This window comes from Colletotrichum fructicola (assembly GCF_000319635.2).
Source record: "Colletotrichum fructicola Nara gc5 chromosome Unknown KSG_Nara_v1_contig09, whole genome shotgun sequence".
Lineage (NCBI taxonomy): Eukaryota > Fungi > Ascomycota > Sordariomycetes > Glomerellales > Glomerellaceae > Colletotrichum > Colletotrichum fructicola.
Window position 1 is genome coordinate 1,096,521 of NW_027094059.1, and position 22,113 is coordinate 1,118,633.

General features: G+C 51.1%; 4 protein-coding genes across 4 annotated transcripts; 2 read left to right on the forward strand and 2 right to left on the reverse strand.

Moving 5' to 3' along the window:
- Positions 1-315: 315 nt before the first annotated feature.
- Positions 316-1,777, reverse strand: CGGC5_v014598 (uncharacterized protein; the record flags this gene model as incomplete). The annotated part of the gene is made up of 3 exons (XM_032029462.1): positions 316-481; positions 1,119-1,187; positions 1,638-1,777. 3 exons carry the CDS (start codon positions 1,775-1,777, stop codon positions 316-318), a joined length of 375 nt encoding a protein of 124 aa, XP_031890890.1.
- A 1,014-nt stretch (positions 1,778-2,791) lies between these two features.
- utp5 (U3 small nucleolar RNA-associated protein 5) lies at positions 2,792-4,006 on the forward strand (the record flags this gene model as incomplete). The annotated part of the gene is made up of 1 exon (XM_032029463.1): positions 2,792-4,006. The coding sequence occupies one exon, from the start codon at positions 2,792-2,794 to the stop codon at positions 4,004-4,006; it is 1,215 nt and encodes a 404-aa protein (XP_031890889.1).
- A 693-nt stretch (positions 4,007-4,699) lies between these two features.
- axeA-2 (Acetylxylan esterase A) lies at positions 4,700-5,659 on the forward strand (the record flags this gene model as incomplete). The annotated part of the gene is made up of 1 exon (XM_032029464.1): positions 4,700-5,659. One exon carries the CDS (start codon positions 4,700-4,702, stop codon positions 5,657-5,659), a length of 960 nt encoding a protein of 319 aa, XP_031890892.1.
- A 3,669-nt stretch (positions 5,660-9,328) lies between these two features.
- CGGC5_v014601 (uncharacterized protein) lies at positions 9,329-9,903 on the reverse strand (the record flags this gene model as incomplete). Its single annotated transcript, XM_032029465.1, has 2 exons — positions 9,329-9,675; positions 9,738-9,903. The coding sequence occupies 2 exons, from the start codon at positions 9,901-9,903 to the stop codon at positions 9,329-9,331; spliced, it is 513 nt and encodes a 170-aa protein (XP_031890891.1).
- Positions 9,904-22,113: the final 12,210 nt, after the last annotated feature.

Consider the following 22,113-nt stretch of genomic DNA (forward strand, 5'->3'; position numbering starts at 1 on the left):
TGACGGCGGCGGTGGTTCGAATGTCGTTGATTGACGACGCGATCGGGGGTGAGCGAAGAAGACAGCGACTCTCCTCGGTGGGATGGAAGGTACGGTCTCGGGTTCTCGTGGTGAGGAAGGCGAGGATGCGGCGAAGGCGCAATCGCGGGGAAGCTACCGTCGCAAAGGATGGAAGCTTGGGAAGGAGCGTCGCGATCCTGGATCGCGCATGCAACTCGGGCAGGAATGACCGGGATGCGGCTAGCGTGAAAGTCGCGACAACCTCGGGAAGAAGATTCGCGAATGCGCCGGGGATGATTGCAAGTGCGCAGGTAATTATGCGGCTGTGCAGATCGATGATGCTTGAATGCGGCGACCTGATGAGGTGGTGGTGGTGGATTGGTTAATCCGGCCGATTTGCGACGCGCCCAGTAAACGGAAGGTGCAGTGTCCGTAGGTTTTTTTTTTGGCGATGCGATACGGTTCGGGAGGGTGGAGGGACCTGGGCGGAGGAAATCGCGTGCACGTCAGTGGTTTTTGGCCGAGATGGCGGCGCGTGCTATTTATGAGAAAGAGAGAATTGGGGGTGGTCCCCGGACAGCCGGTTATCTGGCCTTATCGGGGGGCAGCGCAATCACGCAGTGCTTCAGTCTTCAGAAGGGGTGCGGCCTGAAAACAGTGGCAGAAATGAAAAAACAGTGGCGTAGCGTTGGGCAGGAAGGACCTGTGCAATGAGAAGCAGGAGGCGGGAAGGGGGTCAGAGAGGAGAGGTGGTCAGTGCGTCTGGGTGATCGACGACTAGGGGGAGGAGGAAGAGAGCAGGAGGTCCGAGGGAAGAAAAAAAAGAGGGAAGAAATCGCAATTTTGCGAGAAAATGGTTGGAAGAGCAAGTTGAAGGGGACGCGGGTGACCGGGGGGAGGGGGCCCGGGAGGGTGACATAAAAATGCATATTTATGCACAGAGTGGAGGCACTAGCCAATGAGGAGGCATCCTGCAGCCCGGATCAGGACTAAAGGCGCGAGGCTGGGAAATGTGACGGGGATGGGGGCGTGGAACGGGATGGATATGAATGTGTGATGCGAAGCGGGAAGCCGAAACGGAGTGAGAGAAAAAGGAAAGAGAGGAAGACCACACTCACCTCGAAGTGAATCGGGCTGGTTTGAGAGCGATGGAGCTGATCCTTCGTTGAAGTCTTGGAAAACAGTACCTAGATGCACAGCAAAAGATACAGTCAGTAAATAGGCCAGCTGCGAGATGTGGCTGATGATGAAGGTGTAAGTGCGGTGAGGCTGGTGCTGCGGTGCGGTGCGGTGAGAGGTGAACATGAAGTGGACCAGCCAGCGCAGCGAATGCCAACGCGCCAGATTCCAGCCAGGAAGCGACATCAATCAGCGGCCAGAGAAAACAGGAGACGAGAAGTCCATGGCATGTTTGTCATTTTCTGAGTGTACATAATGATAGAATGTTCTGTGTAAGGTACAGGCTAAGATTGGCGGTAAAGCCAACACCAACACTGTCCGTCGCAAGGAAAGAGAGAAAGAAGAAGGATAGCAGCGATGCAGCAGCAGATGCAAACGCGAGGAAAGAGCGACGCGACACGCCTGCTGCCGCATTGCGCAACGCAACGGATGCGACAGAAACAAAAATCGGAACGTACCGGAAGGATGAGAAGCAGCTGGGTGGCAGCGAGTCTGGAACGGAGCGCAGTCGAGGACTGTGAGTGGCTGGCGTTCGGCGGTCTCGTGACAGATCAGATGACTGCGAGCTTCGTGGAATTTTTCCAGGACTTTTTCGCATCAAAAGGCGCGAATTTTAGGAATCGGGGCCACTTCTTATTTGTAGGAACCCGCCAAGTCGCGCTGACCCCTGCGGGAGCTTGACGGTCTACCCTGGCAAGGGTAATGGACAGGGATGAAAGCACCGTTTTGACCCAATCACCTTGTCATATGACGCTAAAGCGGGGCTTGATGAGACAAATACGGCATAGCACCTAGGGACGGCTTCACGCCTGCCTGAGCAGCGCGTCGTCCAATGAGAAGCTTCCGTAGTTCTGATTGTGGGTAGTTCTGCCCTTTGAACCAATCAGACCTGCGTTTGGTTGAGGTCCTTCTCGAGGACCGGCGTGCTCTGCCCGGCCTGAGGCTTGAAGACTGCCGCGTTTTCGCGAATGGCTTCCAGCAGATTTTTAGGCTCTACGCACAGCCACCGCGTCTCATTTGAACCCGCGTTTGAGGCTCAACAGGTTTGCACTGTTGCCATGGAGAGCAAACGGGTCAACCATTTGATGGAAAAGTCACGAGTAGGGGATGGCCGAGCAGTACACCATTATGGATAGCATGAGGGGAAATGTTTTGAATGAACGGGGCAGAATGAGCGCGTAGCATTATGGAGCTTGATGGAAAGTCATGAAGGTCGCAGGTAGTTGACGAACGCAAGGAGGGAGGGTGACATGTGCAGAGGTCCGGTTCCGCCACGTGATGACTCTTCTGTCCGTGCGTCTGCCTGGACCCTGAGAATCGGTCAAACCCTTCTCCTTCTCCGACGGAACCAGCCCGGTTGAGGCTGCCTTACTTAAGCTTGCAGTCTTAGGTCGGCAGGTACGATCATCCAAGTCCCTTACGTCAGCATCCCCCGCGGGCGGTCATCCGCGCCAGACGAAAAAAAAAAATTGGCGACCGGCAGAAAAAAAGTTCAGGTTCGTCGCTGTCGTTGCTGGAGGCGTGAGGGTCCCCCCAAAAATCAACAATTTTCCTACCTTGTTCCACCAATCCCAAGATACCCCCCCTCTCTTCCGACCGAACAATCGCCATAATGTCTGCGAAGAGAAGGTCGTCCGGCAAGTTCGCGCCGCCAGTCGTCAAGCCCTCGATCCGAGCTCCCAAGACGACAATCGACGAGAGCAGAGCTGCCGTTTCCGCGACAGACTCGCTACAAGCCGCCGTCAAGGGCGACGCCGAACCAATCGAGATCTCGTCCGACGAGGACAGCGAGGAGGATGCCTCCGACGAGGAGATGGAGTCGCCCGACGCCGAGGCCGAAGCGAAGGAACCCGTGAACGGAACTGAGGAAGAGACCGCCGAGAACCAAGCACAAAAGACGGATGCCGCCGCCGCAGAGTCGGACGACGAGGCCGGATCGCCCAGCTTCGGCGAGCTCCTGCGCGGCACGATCGACGTCCCCGCCATCCTCGCCCAACAAGAAGCTTCCAAAGAAGTCGTCCCCAGCTCCTCCAGAAAGAACCTCGCCGCGCCGTCCCTATCATCCCTGAGCACCGTCCTCACCCAAGCCCTCAAGACCGAAGACAACGACCTGCTCGAGTCCTGCCTGCAAGTCAACCAGGTTGCCACCATCCAGCAGACGATCGAGCGCCTCGACAGCAGCCTCGCCGGCGTCCTCCTCACCAAGCTCGCCGCGCGCTTCCACAGGCGGCCCGGCCGCGCGGGCAGCCTCATGGTCTGGGTGAAGTGGACCCTCGTCTCGCACGGCGGCGCCCTGGCTGTGCAGCCCAAGGTTCTCGAGCGTTTACTCGCGCTGCAAAAGGTCCTCAACGAGCGCTCGCGCGGCCTGCCTAGTTTGCTGGCGCTGAAGGGCAAGCTCGACATGCTGGAGGCGCAGATGAGCATCCGCAAGGAGCGGACGCGCAGGAGCCGCCACGCACGTCACGACGACGACGATGAGGATGACGACGAGGATGAGGAGGACCTGAAGGAGAAGGAGGCCGCTATCTACATCGAGGGCGAGACCACGGGCGCCGAGACCAACGGCACGGAGATGGCGCTGCTGGGAGACGAGGACGATGACGAGGTCCCTACGACGAACGGCTTCATTGGCGACTCGGATGACGATGACGATGATGAGGAGCCCGCGGTGGAGGACGACATGAGCGATGCGGAGGAGGTCGATGACGACGAGGAGGTTGACTACGACGATGTCGAGGAGTCCGACGATGATGACGACAGCGATGCGGAGGCCGCGCCGCCGGCCAAGGTTCAGAAAACTGCTTCTTCTTTCGCGAAGAGAAAATGAGAGGGGTGTCGCGATGCATAGAGGAAGGGGGTAGAACGGCACATAGACTTGGCTCGGTCGACAATTGACATAATATTGTGCAATAGGGCGAAAAAGCTGGTTGTAGGAGTTTCGGTAAATCAATTGGTTATCTGGTGAACTGTTCGTAGACAAAGAGTTTCGAGTGATGTTTGCGTGACTGTTTGCGCTTCACCCCTTGGCAACCGAAGACGCCTCCTTGCGTCGAGGAAACACCAATTGAGTTCTCTGCAAACTGTCCTCGTAATGCCTGCTCATGATGTCCCATCTCCGGGATTGGTCTCTGCGCCTGCAAGTCCGCCGTGTTTCCGGTCTGCCACACCGAGATCCCGGCTCACCGGATCCAAGGGTCTCCACATTCCCGTTTTGGGACACGGAGGCACCAACCTCCATGGTCTAGATCCACCGGCGATCCCCTCTACAACCACGTTCCCGCCAACCAGGCGCGCAAAATGCAACCTCAATTCAACTCAATTGGCCTTCTGACCAGTGAGGGGAACCCGTAATCATGATCTTGGAGAAGCTTGTCGGTATTTTAGCGCGGCCGGGGTAGCTCTCAACAGACATAAAAATGCGTCTTCAGCCCCCGTCTTCTTTACCTTCACCTCGGCGTTCTCTTGGCCTCCTCATTTTGGTTCTAAATTCCTCCAAAGTTCCCCCTTCAAGCGCCACAAGATGCTCTCGCTCCTAACCTGGGCCTGGGCCGCCGCCCTCCCCCTCGCAACAGCAGCATCCCTCCAACAAATAACCTCCTTCGGCCCCAACCCCACCAACGTCTCCTTCTACCTCTACGTCCCGGACTCCCTCATCCCCAGCGCGCCCCTCCTCGTCTTCCCGCACTGGTGTCACGGCACCGCCCAAGACGCCTTCAACAACAAGCCCTGGCGCTCCCTCGCAGACACCCTCGGCTTCGTCACGATCTACCCGTCCACCCCCTGGACCGCCGACTACTGCTGGGACGTCTCCTCGCCGCAGACGCTCTCCCACGACGGCGGCGGCGACTCTCTCGGCATCGTGAGCATGGTGCGCTGGACGCTCGACAACTACGACGTCGACCCGGACCGCGTCTTCGCGCTGGGCACGAGCTCCGGGGCCATGATGACAAACGTGCTGGTCGGGGCGTACCCCGACGTGTTTGCGGCCGGCGCGGCGTTTGCGGGGGTGCCGTTTGGGTGTTATGCCGCGGACGGGTATGATGTCTGGTCTGATGACTGCGCGAGCGGGCGGATTACGCATACCGGGGAGGAGTGGGCGGAGATTGTGAGGGCGGCGTATCCTGGGTACGAGGGCCCGAGGCCGAAGATGCAGGTGCTGCATGGGGATGTGGATAATGTGCTGAATGTGACGAACTTTTATGAGGAGATCAAGATGTGGACCACGGTGCTAGGTGTTAGTGAGACGCCGACGGAGGTTGTTGAGGATGACCCTGTTGCAAACTGGACGAAGAGCGTTTACGGCACAAGGGGGCTGTTTGAGTCGTTTCTGGCTCATGGAGTTGATCATAATATTCCGGACCAGCCTGATGAGGTTATCCAATTCTTTGATCTAGACTGTGTTGGTGAGGGGTGCTTTTCGAGAAAGAGCTTGCCGGTCCCTGGGTCTTGCAAGAAGAGGCGAAATGGTTGGAGAAGATAATTCCGGAATACCTTCGCACAGGAGCAAGGCGATACAGCTTTGACAATAAATCACAAAAGCTAGATGGCCCTGATTGGGTAAATAGACAGCAACTTCCAGAACTTTTGGCTTCTCTCACGTTGGCAAACAGTTGATCACTGAGTGTTCATCTGATGCGAGTTTTCGTAGTCTTCTTCCAAATCCTTATCTCGGCCAGGTAGCTATCTTGAGGGTTGACAATACGGAAGAACGGGTTCAAAACGACGGTTTCGTCTGAGTAGTGCTATCATAGTTCCATCCTCATTAACAGTCATTCGTAAGCTACCTTACGTCGTATGTTTTCACCTCTGTTACTCTTCCCGGATGATGTTCACGTCTAAATATGCAGGGATGCGCTTCTGCGATCCCGTTTTCGTCTTAGTAAATGTCGGACGCTTTGATTGACGAAGCTACCTTGTTGAGGGTATGTGGACATTCAGGATGTGATGCCCATGGTACCTAGCTTAGCAAACTCACGCACATGTTAGCGGCATCGTCTTATTCCCCTGTTAATCTTTTTCGTTCTTTAGTGCATATGTTTAGGGGGTTACTTGTCAATGGAAAGTAGTGCGTACCCCTGTTATACGTGGCTTTTCATCAGAAAGGCTAGTCAAAGCACTTCGTCATTAGATCTTAGTTATGCCGCCCATAATTAGACAGATTGTTCAATAACTATACTATCTTAACGGTGCGAGTTCTTCCCACAATGCCTAACGCGCTACGCAATGCGAGGTTGCGGGGAAGTGAAGGGTCTGGAGACCAAGGAGGACATGCGATGTACTCATCCTCTTCCCTTGGTTCTCTCGCAAGCATCTCTAGAATGCTCTCACCAGTGTGAGCCGAAACGTGCCTCAGGGCTCGCAAATCATACCAGGGTTTCCTGAGCTGCTGGTTGGAATCAGAGAGCCTTTGGATGAATTTCCCGCTTCGGCATCGAACCTTGACCCAGTCACCGACCGGTAAACCTTTGTTATGATGAATTTTCGGGGGATCGAATATCCGTTCGAAGATTTCAGTACGAAAATCCCAAATATCGCGTGATTGCCCTGGTTGAATGCAGCGTTTCCATAGCTTGTGTTCCCTCCATGCATGTTGTTCGAACGTGAACACTACATAGGCCGACTCCACCACCACGCCTTCCATGCCGTCGCAAAGCTTCAGACAAGTCTCTTTCAAAGTCATCTCCAAAGCCAAATGGAAGAATGGCTTTTTCATCTCTTCCGCTTCGGCTAGGCGCGCAAACGGCTCAAGTAAGTCCCCAACGATCTTGGCATGGGGAAACAATAATCGAATCAGCCAATGTTCGTCTTTGGGGCCAGTGAACTCGAACTCCATCTTGCACAGTTCTTTGACAGCTTTCAGAGTGCATCTCAAATTTGAATGCAAGTCTGCAAGGGAAAAAGATTTGTACTGATTTGGGCGTCGCCCTAAAATATCAAATTTGGAGTCTTTCTCCTTTACCACACCAATTACTATTTGAGGGCAAGCACCAATGAGTTGAAAAGAATTCCGGGTGCCGACAACGGGGCGTAAAATCAGGTAGGTCAGGCTTTCCGGGTACAAGCTCGAATTGTGCACGAACACCTGCTCGCTTCCCAGAAAGTCAAGCTCGTCTAGCAATTGCATTGAGAAGATGTATACCGGATGCATACCGTGGGGAAGGATCTTAAAGATATGGTACTGGTTATATTTCCCGATCCGAGTTGGCTGTGATTTTATAGACATACACTGTGTGACGTTGATGCACAATGCCCCCGTTTGGCTGCAGACTTGGCTGCAGACTTGGTTTCCCGACTCTGCTGGTCCACCCAAATTATTTTGAAGCAGGTGTGCTTCGAATGTGTACTGTTCTGGAACCAGGAGAGTCTGAAGTGCCATTGATATTACTCGCTGTACGGCCTCCTCGCCTCTGAAGTCTGGGCTAACGAAAATGCGGCGCCATTCCTCTCGCGATTCCCACTGCGGAACCCAAGACGGGCACCCATTGCGAGCTTTCGTTCCACGGGCTGCATAGAGAATTTGGTCCTGACCAAGATTCAACAGACAATGAGCAAATATACCGATGAAGACATTTTGAGACGATAAGGAATAGTCTGCTTGTAGCACATGGTCTCGCGCACGTGGGAACAAGTCTTCTTCCGCTTGGGTGATTCCCAACAAGCCGAAAACGCGGTCGCGGGGGTCCGTTGCTTCAGCATTGGAAGTCATTTCCAAAAGGCGCGATATGTTCTTCTCAATCTGCACAGCTCGACACACATGCCCGAACCATTTTGCAGCGGCCAGAGATATGTCTAAATGCGGAATTTGATTTGCGGTTAAACCGTCAGCCCAAAAGTCGATATCTCCTATCCGGATCAAAGCCTGGCAGGGGAGGAGAACTTCTTGGATTACCCATATGCGGGAAAAGTATCGTCGTTCAAGTAAACTTGTGAGATTCAAGGGTAACTTCGGTTGTTGATGTCCAGAGAAATTCGGCACTGCGGATCCCGATTCAAGGTCGCGCAGCGGATGGCGGCGGGGATGCCTCCCATCCAAAGGAGTAACAATGTCAGACCCAAGGTATACGATGACACGAGTACATCCAGAGTAGACCCGGCCCATATTAGCAACTTGCTGACTTCTTTCAGGCACATCTTTCTGATTGATACAGACAGCGTCGACCCATACCATACGAATCCCCCGCCATGGCCGCATGAATCGAAGCATGTCCCAGCAATTCTTCGTTTGAAAGAGGACGTCCCAGAAAGGACCGACGTATACTGGGCAGCCTAGAGTAGTATCGTCATTTTCGCCTCCCCAGAGGTAAGAAACAGCTTCGTATTCGGGGCAGTTGTCTAGTTCGTAGACTTCTAGTTCCAGGTGGACCGGAAAATCATGACTGTTAGCTGCGGACAGAACAGCCAGTCGAATCTCTGTGGGTCTGAGGGATTGGGGATAGATGGTCGATGGTGCTGACATAGCAATCGTGGTTGTTGCTGTCCTGTCTGAATCCGTTTCGCCGACGGAAACGACCGCTCCGGGACTACTGTCCGCCAGGCTGTGTTCACTCTCCGCCTGGTTTATATAAGACACAGAGCGTGGCCACCATAGGTTCATGGAGCTCGAAGGTTCATCGACGGGGATCAAGGACGAGGATGATGTATTCGCGGGCACGAGGCTGGATAGATCGGCTGATTGGTTGCAGTTGCGACACTCTGGCAACCCATTCTTGACATCAATCTGGGGGCTTAGGCAGCCCGCATCATGCCACCGAGACATGGCAGAATCAAACGATCTCGAATGAGACGCTCCGTGGATCTTGTGAGGTTGGAAAGGCCGGTGCTATTGAGCTGGGTGTTTTGGAGGGTGTCAGGACAATTTTGACTACTCAGTCGGTGGGTTTGAAGCGGGCAAGTTGCCTATTGGATAAGGTAAGTCGGGTATGTCCAACAAACCACATCAGGCTGGCAGAGCAATCACGTGTGGAAAGTGGGTAATCATCAGCAGTATGAGCGTGAACCATCCAGAAGCAAGATAAGCGTAGGCACAAGATGTCGCTGCAACTCTTTTCCATTGATAATAATTAAGTCGAAGTCTCATCTCCAGCATTATACTCCACTCCCCACTCCCTCTTCCATCACGATATTTGACATCCGCCGGTCATAAATCCCTTTACGGGGCAGTGGCCTTGACAGAGGTGGTGGTGAAAGAAGCACAGCCCTGGCCCTGGGCGGAGACAGTGACCTGAGCCGCGTTGTCGTGGCCGTTCAAGCAAGCACCTCCAGAGGCAACGAGAGTGTTACCCGACTGAGAGACAAATTGGATGTTCTTGCCAGCACAGTCCTCAGCGCGGATGGCAGTGCCGTTGAAGCCGACGCAGACCTCCTTGTTAACGAGATCAGGACGGAAGCCGGCGGTGAAAGTGCGCTGGACGAGCAGGACGTTGTTTCCGTTCCTGGTGGAGGGGGTAATCTGTCTGTCGGCGGCAGTGTTGACGCAGGCAGCGTTGACGATCTCGCCTGAATGATGTGTTAGAGACGGACATCTTGCCAAGAGTTCAATTGGGTCTTTGTTAACTTACCGTTGTTGCGGAAGGTGAGGCACTCGTTTCCGGGCACGCCTCCCTGCTCCTTGAAGACGAGGGTCTGCTTGCCCTTCGTGACAGTCTGACGCTTGAACAGGTTCTCGGTGGGCATGGCCGCGACGGCGGTGGCGAGGGCGACAGACAGAACGGCGGAGAACTTCATGTTTGCGGCTGAAGAGGGAAAATCGAAGAATCGAATATAGTAGTTTAAAGTTGAAACAAGAAAGAAGGACCAGCCAAAACGAAGAGAAGGTTGTCAAAGTTGGAAGTAGAGTGAGCGAATGGGATGAGTCTCAAAACGAACGTCTCGGGTTGAGGGAGGCGTCGAGGCGCTCTTTAAATCCATCCGGTCATAGACGGGAGGGATGGGTCGCTCTCGCAAAAGAGAGAAGATTAAGCTTGATGCGACATGAGGCGCCGCTCAGCTTCCCAAAACTCCCCACACAAACTTGCGACCTTAAGCGGCGACTGCTAATGTTCGTTGAGCCAGGTGAGGTGCAGGCGGCCCTAGTCCAAACAGGAGTCCAGGAGATGGCCGAACTTCTGTGACCTGTGTCAGCTTTTTCTTCGTCGCTTAACCGGCGGACAGGGGTGCTCGAGCGTATTTTTTTAAGCTCATTGCGCCCAAGTTGGGTGGCGCCCCCACCACGACGATTCGCTGAAACGTCTCAAGGTCGGTCGGTTACAGGGTTGCGCCTCCGAATCTGGGGAACACCCCTCCAAAGTGACGGTTTCATCATCGGCGTCAGGGAGCCGCATTAAGGCTGTCATCTTATGTAATGTCGGGTCGCGCGGAGTTCAGAGTATCAAAAGATTGGTTGGCAGGAGCGGGAGATGGGCCAGATTTGCGCATCGAACCAGCGATCCGAGGACCGAGGAAAGGGGTTCGTGAGAATGGCCCTGGTCTGTCTTGAGGTTTTAGGCTGTTACCGAGTGCCTCCTCGTCTCGAGTTATACGAGAATGCCTTTTTCGCTCTTTTTTCGGAAGGTGTTGTCGATGATCTGAGTCGAATGGCCACCAACTTGGGACGAATTTGGCCAACTTGTCGGAAATGTCTGACCGCTTGGTTTGGTGCTATCGCAGGGGTGCGGCCGGTATGATTTCCGTCACCTTTGTGAATCATTCACTCGATTGGCATCTGTCAGCCGGAGTGGTTCATGTGGGCTAGGATATTCTCCTTAGTGATTGCTTTTTTATACAAGGTCGCCTTGCAGATTTTCGGCAAGACTCTCCGTGCTCGTTCTGTTGCCATAGGACTTTGAGACCGCAAATGACTGTGTTTCCTGTATCTGTTGTCGTCATTGTCACTACTATCGTCGCCAGTGTTCTCGTTTCTGCCATTGTCGTCTCTTACATTGTCATTGTTCCCACTTGAACCGATTCTATACGCCTCGAGTAAAGTTCGAACACAGCAGATACACCAGTCGCGCATAGACAAGGTGGATAGTGGGTGGACAGAAACATGGGTTCGAAAGCTCAAACTCCTCAAACTATTTCTCGCCTCTCTTCTTCCCCTCGTGTTCTTCTCTCTTGTGACGAATCACATAATCTCCCCGTTTGTAAACCTTCCCACAAAGATCACACTGGCCATTAATTTTAGGATAGTCGACACTGATCGCCCAGTGGACATGCTTTGTCCATACATGTCTCCTCTTTTCCTTTTCCTCGTCAAATTGTGACTCGCAGTCATTTTTCGGGCATTTCCTGTGATGTGTCATATGCTCTCTGAACCCAAGAAGACATCAGATATTGATCAAAGAGGCAAAGTGGTATTTGCTGGGAAGGACAGGACCCACTGGGCACTCTCCTAACCTTTGCCCCTAAACGAACATCCTTTCCAATAGCATCGAACGCGAGTCCTTGGCTTTGGAAAATCGGAGACAGCCATGGTAGGATGCATAGGGGCGGTAGAGGTGTAAGTCAGGTCGACACAATTCGGCAGGATCTCCGTTTGCGAATCGGTTGCTAGTCGATGCACCACAGTCTCTGTCGTGTAACTCTTCAAATCCGTCTGCTCCGCTTTCTCACCCATGGGATTTGCTTCCCGGTGAAGCGGTGGCGACTCGCCAACGTCTCAAGAGCATTGGGAGGGAGCTGAGAGTTCAAAAACGAGTTTGGATGGGGAAAGACAAGGAATGGTGATCTCAGATGCAGGTGCACTCTCTATGGCATTCCCATTGTTTGACTCCGGGACATATGGTGTTATCGAAGCTGCCTGAGGGTCGCGATCGTCGAAAGAGTCTTCCCACCAGCTGAAGTCGTTATGCTCTGAGAGTAACGGATCTTCAGCCCCGAGGCGAAATGCCCGAATTGGTTCTTTTCCCATAGTGGAAATGGTAGACCATCTCAAGCCAAAATTGAAAGAAACAGCTCTCCTTTCACCAGGATATCAAACGAAATATCCGTACTAGGACTGCCTCAGAAGTGGCAATGATAGATGAGAACAAGGAGCTGGGAAACGGGTGCGGAAATGAGAAGCTCTTATAGTTTGCACCATGTGCTTGCATGTGTTCGAGCAAGTTGGACATGCAAACGAGCCTATCGTTCTCGGCTGCATATTATTCTGAGACAATGTCCCTGGCAAGAATACAAAATCACCTCGCAATTGGACGCCGATAACGTCATTCGGGAGATGCACCAGGATCTCAGCCTGTTGTTAGCGCCTAAGGAGGCGGTTGGGCGAACCCAAATGCGTTAAGGTTGCATGGGCTTGATTTGTGATTTATCTTCCATAGTTTTGGCCAATAAGATGTGCCTGGCCTCCAACAGGAAGCTGAGGCACATGACTGGACGATATGACGACTGGATGTTGGGCGCGAAACGAGTAGATGGAATATGAATCACCAAGATCAGACCTTTGAAGATCGTTGAACCTCGTCTTGATTGATCTCACCGCCTGCTTTGTCCCAACACCTCAATTCTTTTCAGGGAGAAATGGGTTCAGCATTCGTCAGGCCCTCCAATCAGGCTGGGCTCGCAGCGACGCCCACTGAAATGGCCGATATTTCGACCAAGTCAAATGCTTCTCTTGTTGGCGCACCTGCCAATGTCTTAGGCGCGGCTCACAATCGCTTCGTGGTTGTATCGACGCTACTCTCACTCATTGACCGGGTACGTGGTGAGCCGACAACCCACAGTCTTGACCGACATCCCCACGATGATTCTTGGAAGCATGAGCAGCTTCAGAAGAAATTTCTCGATTCTTTTGCTTTGATCTCATCGACTTCGAGAGTTGGTAGAGAGACCGCAGCAGCTGTATGCTTGGAGCAGGGCCATCCGAGCGGGACAGTGTTGCGACTTGCTCGGAATCTTGGTGTTCCTGGGAGCCTTATCATTCAGCTTCAGGAGATTCTGAACGATCTGACTGCTGTTGCCCTGAAAGGTGCTATAGTCAAACTGCTGTGCAAAAGCGGATCAAAGTGCTGACTTGAGCCAGAGAGGAGATCAAAAGACGTGGAGACCGAGATACTTCTCAAAGTCATCAACCTCACACAAGACAAAATATGGTCGCTTCTCGAGCAGCTCATTGATGAAGACGTTCGGGCAGCTGTGGACCGATCCATTAGCGAAATGGATGGTGATGATCTTGAATCGGACGACGCCGAGGAAATAGGCTTCAGAAAATGGGTCCTCAAGCTGCGTCTGCTGACAAATCTCGACTATAAATCAGATTCTTCGCAACTCATTATGCATATCAAGTGGGCATCAAAGGCCAGATGGACCTATTCAGAACAGCTTGAGTCCCTTTTTGGAACTGAAAAGGGAGAGTTGCCCGAATGGCTCCAGCATATATACAAATTGGGACGGTACTACGTGGCAACAAAGGCGATGCTCAAACTAGCCTCGAAACAACCAGATGTGTTTACATCCATTCATGTGGAGCTTGTGGAAGCCCCCGAACAAGTCAAATTCACGCTGGGAAACCAGCGAGATCCTCTTCTAACGGTTTTGAAGAAGATCACAACCGCTGACCCAGTAGAACTCAGGGACAAATTGGGTCAAACTTGGTTCACAGCTGATCCTGAGAAAAAGCTGCGGCAGGCATGTCATATGACTCTAACCGTACATGCCGAAATGCAGCTTCTCAGCTTTTACGATCATCATCCCGATCTTACGCCACGACTGCTATTCATGGGCACAAGCAAGAAAGCATGCTACTTGTGTCACGAGTTCATCTCTCGCCATCCGCTCACGATCGGCGTATCGGCATGCCATCAGAAACTATATCCGACGTGGCTCCCTGCCCCATGCTCCTCGGCTGTGCGAAAGAAGCATAAGGCACTTCTTTGGGAGTTCAGTCGACATCTTGAGCAAACAACTGCCCGCGACCTCGAAACCAGATTGGGAATCCGGAGGCCGATATCCAAGGACTCATCGGCCGGTCCTTCACTCACAACGAGTTGGACGGATTCTAGCGGCTCTTGGACCCAAGAGTTGTCTCTGCGAGGTCTTTCATGATTCAGTGTAGATGTACCAGAGGTTGCAGAAAGGTTTGGCACAGATTGATCATCTCATATACTGTATTACATGTCTTTGTGTTGATAGTTCGATGCCCTATTACATTATCAATCACATCACCGAACGACGGAGTCTAAGATAAACCCAACAATAGTGCAGAATATCTTAGGTGGGATAAGATGTCACAACAAATACGTTCTCCATGATGTTCGAGTCAGAAATCATCAAAAAAACGTCCTCGTTCTTTCGACTCTGTTTTCTTCGTTATTCCTACCATCCCTTTTGAAAGCCATCGCTTGTAGGTAGTAAAAACTCAAGTTGATCTGGGATTTTCTCTTCATCTCCTTTACTATTTTAGAGGAGTTTTGCTATGCGGGCGGAGAACCACCTATTCTTCCTCATCGTAAGCATCCCTACCCCTATCCATATCCCAATCCCATAGTCATCCTTGTTGTCGTCTATGCCTACTATAGAAATACCCTCTCGGTAAGCGAAACTCATCTAAAGTACCTTGAGGCTGGAATATTGAACATCCATGTTGAAGACCTTGATGTCCTAAAACACATGGTAGGTGGAAACCGAGAAACTTCACAAATGTGTTCTGTCGTAGTAAATTGAGAATCAGTCACGGTAAGACTTCATTGACATTACAGAATGTACTGCAATTGATTGAAAATGAAACACGAAAGAATATGTGGCATCCAGAAGCTCCCCAAACAATGGCCCACAGGCTACAAAGGTGCTGGGGACCGTGAGAGGTACATGAAAATGTTTTCTACGAAAGCTTTTGCCCAGCAGTCTATTAACTACCCAAGATATTGCGAATACTGGCCGCACCAAGCCACGATGTCATGGCTGCTCGGCGAGCTTCCTTTTTGGAGGAGTCCTCTGCACTCTCTGGGCTCACTGTCCCCCCATTCCCTCACAGAAATTGACGCGACACAAACTTCCGCGGTTTGTTGGGGAGATGTCTTCAAACGCTGGGAAGAAACTCTGGACAAATTCAGGCCCATATCCGAGACTGATCAAGAGAAAACAGTCGGGCTTCTTCGCGTATTTCACAAACATCTTCCAGAAGATGGGAAGTTAGTCTTGATGAAAGACGTGATCACCATCGGCCCAGATGATGACAAGCTCCGAGAACTTGCCCAACATCTACGGAACGCTGTTTTGAAACCGAGTGAGTCTGGATGGACGCGATCAACTGTCCGGTCAATATTCCGTCTGACACATCAGGACTACTACAGTGAGACTCACCAGCGGCAAGCAACCCAAAACACCACCTGTCAAACCCTTGATGCTTGATTCTATATGGTACGCGTATGAGCAACAATACTCAGTGAAACAAGAGTGTCTCCGACGGGACGGGTACAAATGCGCCTACACAAATTGGCCTGACTTGGAGAGCGTACAGGACGGCCTAGTCAGTGTAGGTCCCGATAACGATGGGCGGTTAGTTGCCTGTTCAAAATGCGCTCGCATCCTTCCCTTCGCCCTCGGGGAGCTGGGTGATCAAGACCAAGAGGATACAGCCACCGGACGACATAACAAGAGGGTCATTTGGTCGACTCTACAACGATACTTTCCTTCATTCGTCAAAGACAAGGCAGAGACTCTCAAGATGGTAAACCGAGTCGAAAACGGTCTGACGCTGGATCGCCCTCTGTCCCATTACTTTGAAACATTTGATGTAGTCTTTCGGCCTACTGAACAGGTACGTGGCTTTGTTCTCATGAGGATTCCAAGTTGCCACAAGGCTAGCATCGTTAACGCTCACCTTTTCACCAGGCAGACGTATACCATCTTGGGTGGATGTCACCCCTCAGGTGCCACGCAAAAAGACGCTTCACTAGCAACGATGAAACAATGAGGCTGACATCAAGCGATTCGAACTTACCACTACCACGTCCCGAGTTTCTCGAGATGCATTATCGGCTCGGGCATATTCTCAAGGATAGCAGATACTTGCATCACTTTGCCTTCAATAAGGAGATGGAAAAGACGTTCGAATATCCCGCAAATGTCATGCCAGACGGTTCGACCGACTTGGGGAAGATTATTGTGGAGAAGCTATTGATGCATATCTAGGCTTAGGGATTTGGTAGTTTGGTATCCGATTACACCTTGCACTGGAATATGATTTATCTCCTTCTTTCTCCTAAAGATGTGATGCTAACTGTGAACTGACGCCATTCACACAAGAACTAGATTTTCGGCACTGCCCCCATCTCACGCTCTGGCTCTGGTATGGCGCATAGCCGCCGCAGAAATACTCCTCGATATACAAGGGAAGAATTACTCATTGAATTCAGCGAGATCCTTTCTCGCGAGATCCCAGATATGAGCCGGAAATCGTCCAATTTGTGAATCTAATTAATTCGACTGGGAGCAGGGAGTTTCGTTAAGGACCACACAGGGCAGAAATGGGTGAACAGGTCTTCCATTTCTACTATCAGCAATATTAATTAGGCGCTTTTTCGAGTGGCGGGGTACGCAGCCTGCTTCATCCCAAATGCTGGGTATCATTGGAAGACCCGATTCAAGCTGGTTAGCCCGCTTGGCCAAGAGAATCCCAAATGCGATCACATCCAATCAAAACCAGTCAGTCCCGAGTAGAAACTACGCCCTGTTGTAAGCCACCATGCATCTACAAATCGCAAGCGATTGGTTAGGAGGGAAGAAGAACAGGATGGTGGTGCCCTTTCACATAGTGCCCTTGCCATTGGATGCAAGCAGTCATCGGACTGGCAAATTGTACGTCATCCAGTCGACTCAAAAGCGCGCAAATCTACCATTGTCGGTCAAAAAAGTATAAATACGCCTGAGATCCAGAGGCTTCGTGTCAAAAGGTAAGGAAAGCATATTATTTTTGCAGGCCGGTGAAGTTCTTTAATCCCAGCGTCACCGCACATGACAATAAACAAGTCTTTCTCAACAGTCCTGCAGCCACTCTTTCACATATCATGTTCATTCTGATGGTATTCTTGGAGCTCTCTCTCGAAATATGACGCGGTGCAACTCTACTTCGGATCCATTAAATGCCACGGGAGACATCGTCGGCTATGGCGTAAGATATCCACGGTTTCCTCTTTCGTGCGACATAATTCTACCATTACTTCAGTTTTGCAGAGCACTGGTTTTCAATGATTTGAATGAGCATTCTGCTAAGTTTGAAGTGCCAGATACTAGCAGCCTTTCTCGGAAGTGCGCTTGTCACCATCTTCGCTGTTCTACTTGCTTACTACTACGATACTATCGATGACGACTTGATGACCGACCTGGATGACGAATTCAAGGATGAAGTTAGGACTATCATACGAAAGTGTAAAGGAAGAGTCAAGAACGTACGTACTCAAGGGCTCTCTCGGCGGAGCCTTTAGGCAAACTGAAGAGCACAGCACTGCGCGGAGTGATACCCAAACGCGAGCCGATCTGCGGCGAAGGCGCACCGCATGCTTCAACCAATTCGTACTTTCTTTAAGCGATCAGCAACTTGTTACGGGGTTGGCGCTTTTGATGATCACTATCTCCAGCCAGGACAATTTGTCCGGCTATGAATTCTCAGTTGCTCACAGTCTTGCCTGGTTTTCTTCGACTACTCACCTCGCAACTTTGGACGTCTTAAGGCTGACTTTGAGATCTCAAAATCGATGGGTCCTGGCAATTCGTGTCTTTGGAATGTGTCTTCTGCTCATACTACTCACATATACGTCTTACCGCGTGTCACGGGAGATGTCTGCGTCGAAGCTGCCAGCGTCGTGCACAAGATGGCACATAGAGGCTGGCGCTGCAGCATCTCGTGTCATTCAACCCACGCTCGTACTTCTGATTATTTGGAGCGGATATACTTCTCGATTACTGGATATATGTCTGCAGGACAAACTCGATCCATGGGCTCCAATTACTAGTATCCTAGTAGAGAAAAGCCCTGAACCCAGGGTTCTCACTCAAGAACAACAACGACAAAAAAGGATTGCGAATCGCAGGTGCAACATGCTGCTTCGCATTCAAGGTCTCGAAAATGAGAACTCATCCTTCTTATCTTTTTATAAGTTTGCAACTAGACTGACCCTGGGGATTTTCGACTACAATCGGGCATTCATTTCGACCATACCAATGATATCCTTCAGCTTTTCTTATGGCGTGTCCCAGGTCGTTTCATATGCGTTCTTAAGTGCACCGACTCTAACGGAAGAAGCCAGGGAAATGGGATTTGGCCAACTCATGGCACTATTTCTTCTACTGCTGCCTTGCCTTGCAGCTGGGGAGGTGTACGGCGGTAGGTGCCTGTCATATTTCAAACAATTTATTGGCTTCCAATACTAAACCTTACTCAGACTACCAAAACCAAAAGTTGAGGGCGCGTTCCGCTCCTGCGAATGTCGCACTTGTGGCAGGAACCCAAACGACGGAACGAACACAGCCTACGCGCGATCCGTATCAAATTAACTTTGAGCGCGTCAAAAAGTATCTCTTTACGGCCGCGAAGGATCCATGTGAGATTCCAGAAGACAGAAGAGATGTCTTATACGGGGAGTTTGTAGCCCTAACTCATATTGAATTACGTCTCCGCAAGCGTGGGAGCGCGTCCCATTTATCTCAGCTAGTGCTGCTCCATGCTTTTCTTAGTTTCATGTATGCGACCTTTTTCGTGAACATCGAACCATGGATTTACTACGTAGGGTTCTCTGTGTTTCTCTTATGGGTACTGTTCGTTGTCCCAGACTTCCTGATGGGCCTACCGGCGTCGTCCAAAATGTCACCAGCCCAGCGCATTTATGTTGAGACGGAACGTTTAGTTGAGGAAAGGCAACGAACGTTGTCATCCTCAGGAACTCCCAGCAGTTCTGCTTGATGAGCGACGATGTTTATTGAATTATCAAAAGCTTCTGTTCTCTTGGCCCCTTTCCCATGTCGCGTAAAGCGCAAACACTACCAAACTAAATTCAATGGCTCAAAAGTTCCCATCAATTTCCTGCATCACAAACTGCCCGTGAGACTTCGTTAGCTGGCCGCTTGACTTGTTGAAGTATTGGTTGCTTGTCGGCCAGTCACAGGCGTGTCCGTAAGCTCTATCGGTGTTGTCGTATCTGCAACGGCACCTGGCGGACGAGCAGCCTCTTCGTCTGTTCCCCGTTGGCGCGCATCTCTTTGCCGCCGAGGACGTTCCACACTTCTCGGTAGTTTCCAGAGCCACCCAAGCAAGATGAAACTGCACACAAGTACAGCCACCAGCACCATTGGAAAACTGAGGTACGCGGCGATACCATAACCAAGTATTTTCGCACCCAGAATCACGTCTTTGAACATGCCAAGTATGAAGGAAACCAGAACAACAATAGCGAATGCCGTCATACTAAGCCACATCAAAACAGAAACAAGACGCCGCTCCAACTTGTACCTGTACGCAGTAGTCATTCGGAGTTCAAGGTTCACCAAAACGTGATCGGTGGCAATCTTGAGAAAGCTGAGGAACACCAGCAGGGGCAATACGAGTGCTCCGAGAAGAACAACAACGCCGAAAAAGTCGTACAACAACGGCCCCAGGTCCTTGAACCGCGTCTGCATACTGAGAACCCCAGCAGATAGTGAAAGTGGCAAGAATATTGTCGCAAGTATGGTCAGCCGCTGGACACTATTCGTTTGCCTCATCTCACGACGTAGACCCAAGAATTTGATGTCGTGCTCGAGGCTGGTAGATAATCTCGATAGACAGCCTCTGACCTCTGTGCAAAGACCACGTATCTCCAGTTGCAGTTCCGTAAACCTGGCTTTATCTGTTGCCATTGATGTAGTCGGGGGCCCGGCCGAACTAGGTTGACTAGCAACGACTTCCTCGGCAAGTTCAACCAAGTATTCGATCGCTTCCACCATTCGTTCTCCTGTCCTTTTTATGTCTCGAATGCGACAAGAATACTTTGTGATTTCTTTTAAATGACCTTGCTTGAATTCGGAGCGACGAGGGTCAAAAAGGGGTTGCTTGTGGTTCATGTAGGATTCTTCGTAAGCGACAACGAATTCAGCATATAATGCCAAAGTGGCGTGGTAGTATTGGAGAATAAACATATGTTTCCATTTTGACGTGTTCTTGAACACTTGATACATGTGATCAAGTCCGTACAACTGGCTTGCGAATGAGGCTGTGGCTTTGAAGGGGTCGCGTGATAGTTCCTCGGCAAGTTGGTTGAACATAAAGCGCTCGAGTCTTTCGTCTTTCGAAAGGTTATCCGGCACGGTAGAACTGTTAGGGACAAGCGTCTTACATTGGATAAACACTGTCAATCACTTTAGTACCATTCTCGACGAAACGTTCAAAACAATTACGTAAGATAAGAGCCATACCAAAACAGTGTTCATCATGTTCCAGGAATAGAACGTTACGTTCTACGTGGGCAAAGGAGATGTCTTTGTGGATTCCGGCTGGTAAGGGGATTTCGAACGATTCCAGGCGACACCAATGACTGCTTGGCCAATTTCTGTTTGACGACAAAGATATGAGGCCAGTCGTGTATTGGCTCAACGGAGGAATTTTACAGCGAGAGGCACTAGCTTCGTCGGCTAAATCACGACCACCATGGTTGTTAACGCTGTCGTCGATATCAACGACGTGGTTGTCGTCGCCGTGGGTGCTGTTGTCGTGGGTGCTATCGCTTGTAGTATCATCATCGTGGCTGTAATTGCTACTGGCTTCATCGATGTCCTCGATGTCCCGTATCCTACGAGCTCTCCTTCTCGTAATATGTCTTATTTCCAAGTTGATGCTTCCGTCGCCGCAGTTCCAAAGTAGTTCCGAGTCATGATCCTCAAGTACTTCCACCACGTAGACTAGGGGCGGTCCATTCTGAGACTTGGGAATAGAATTGAGAACCAAAGTCAGATCCGCGGCCGATTCGCAGACTCTTTCCCTGCTGACTGGGTCATTTGGTCGGGCGCACTCTGAAGCAGCGTCTGGGATATCCCAGACCCGGACGTAACCGTACCAATCATGTCCTTGTATTCGAGTCCAATTGTCGTCGAAAGAGTCGGACGATGCTTCTTTTAGTGCTGAGATGAACCGGCGCCATATGACACGAGCGAATAATCCCGTGACGGCGATGAACTGTCGTCCGGTGAAACCTTTGGCAAACAAAACGATGCTAGCGACGGCAAAACCGAGATAAAGGTAGAATCTGCTCATGACAGAACAGATAAAGGGATACGAAATCTGCTTTGAAGAGGGTAACAGACAAGGCTGGGAAAGGGAATGGCTGGCGTATATAAATTATTCGCCGAGATCAGCACTGCAAGCATACGGCTACATCCGAGGCCAATCACTCACGACGAGTAAACCCCTTACAGAATTTCCCTCTTGTACAATCAAGTGAGTATTCAGCTCAAGATTATGTCATCTTAGTCTTAAAACCTTTCCTCGTTCTCAGTCAAGACGTTTTGATCGGATTGGGTAAGTCACACCCTGAAATACCGAAATCGAGACGGCCGGGTTACGGGATCATGCTGTTCTGACTGACAGCCCATCTTGTGATGGGCGAGGACCCAGGTTGTATCTGTCTTCAGCCGTTGAATCGGCAGTTAATAGTTACCGCTACAAGTCAGTATATTATCAACAGAGGACCCTTTGCCTGACGGTATCAACAACTGGAGCAACATGTTCCCGGCTACTGTTTGCACAAACACCAACGAAACCTCACAATGCAATTCGGACCACAATGTCGACACCCAACCAATCTTACATATTAATACAAGTGTATTCATCATCATGTCCAAGGGACAGCCCATCCAGGCCAGTCCTCAGCGCTATGCATCGCAACCAAATCCAGCTGCCTCCATCCCAAGAAGGCCAGTAAACCCAAAAGCCCGCAATGCCATGCTAACGCAGTTTCAACTTCAACCCTTCTCCTATCCTTCCATCCTCCC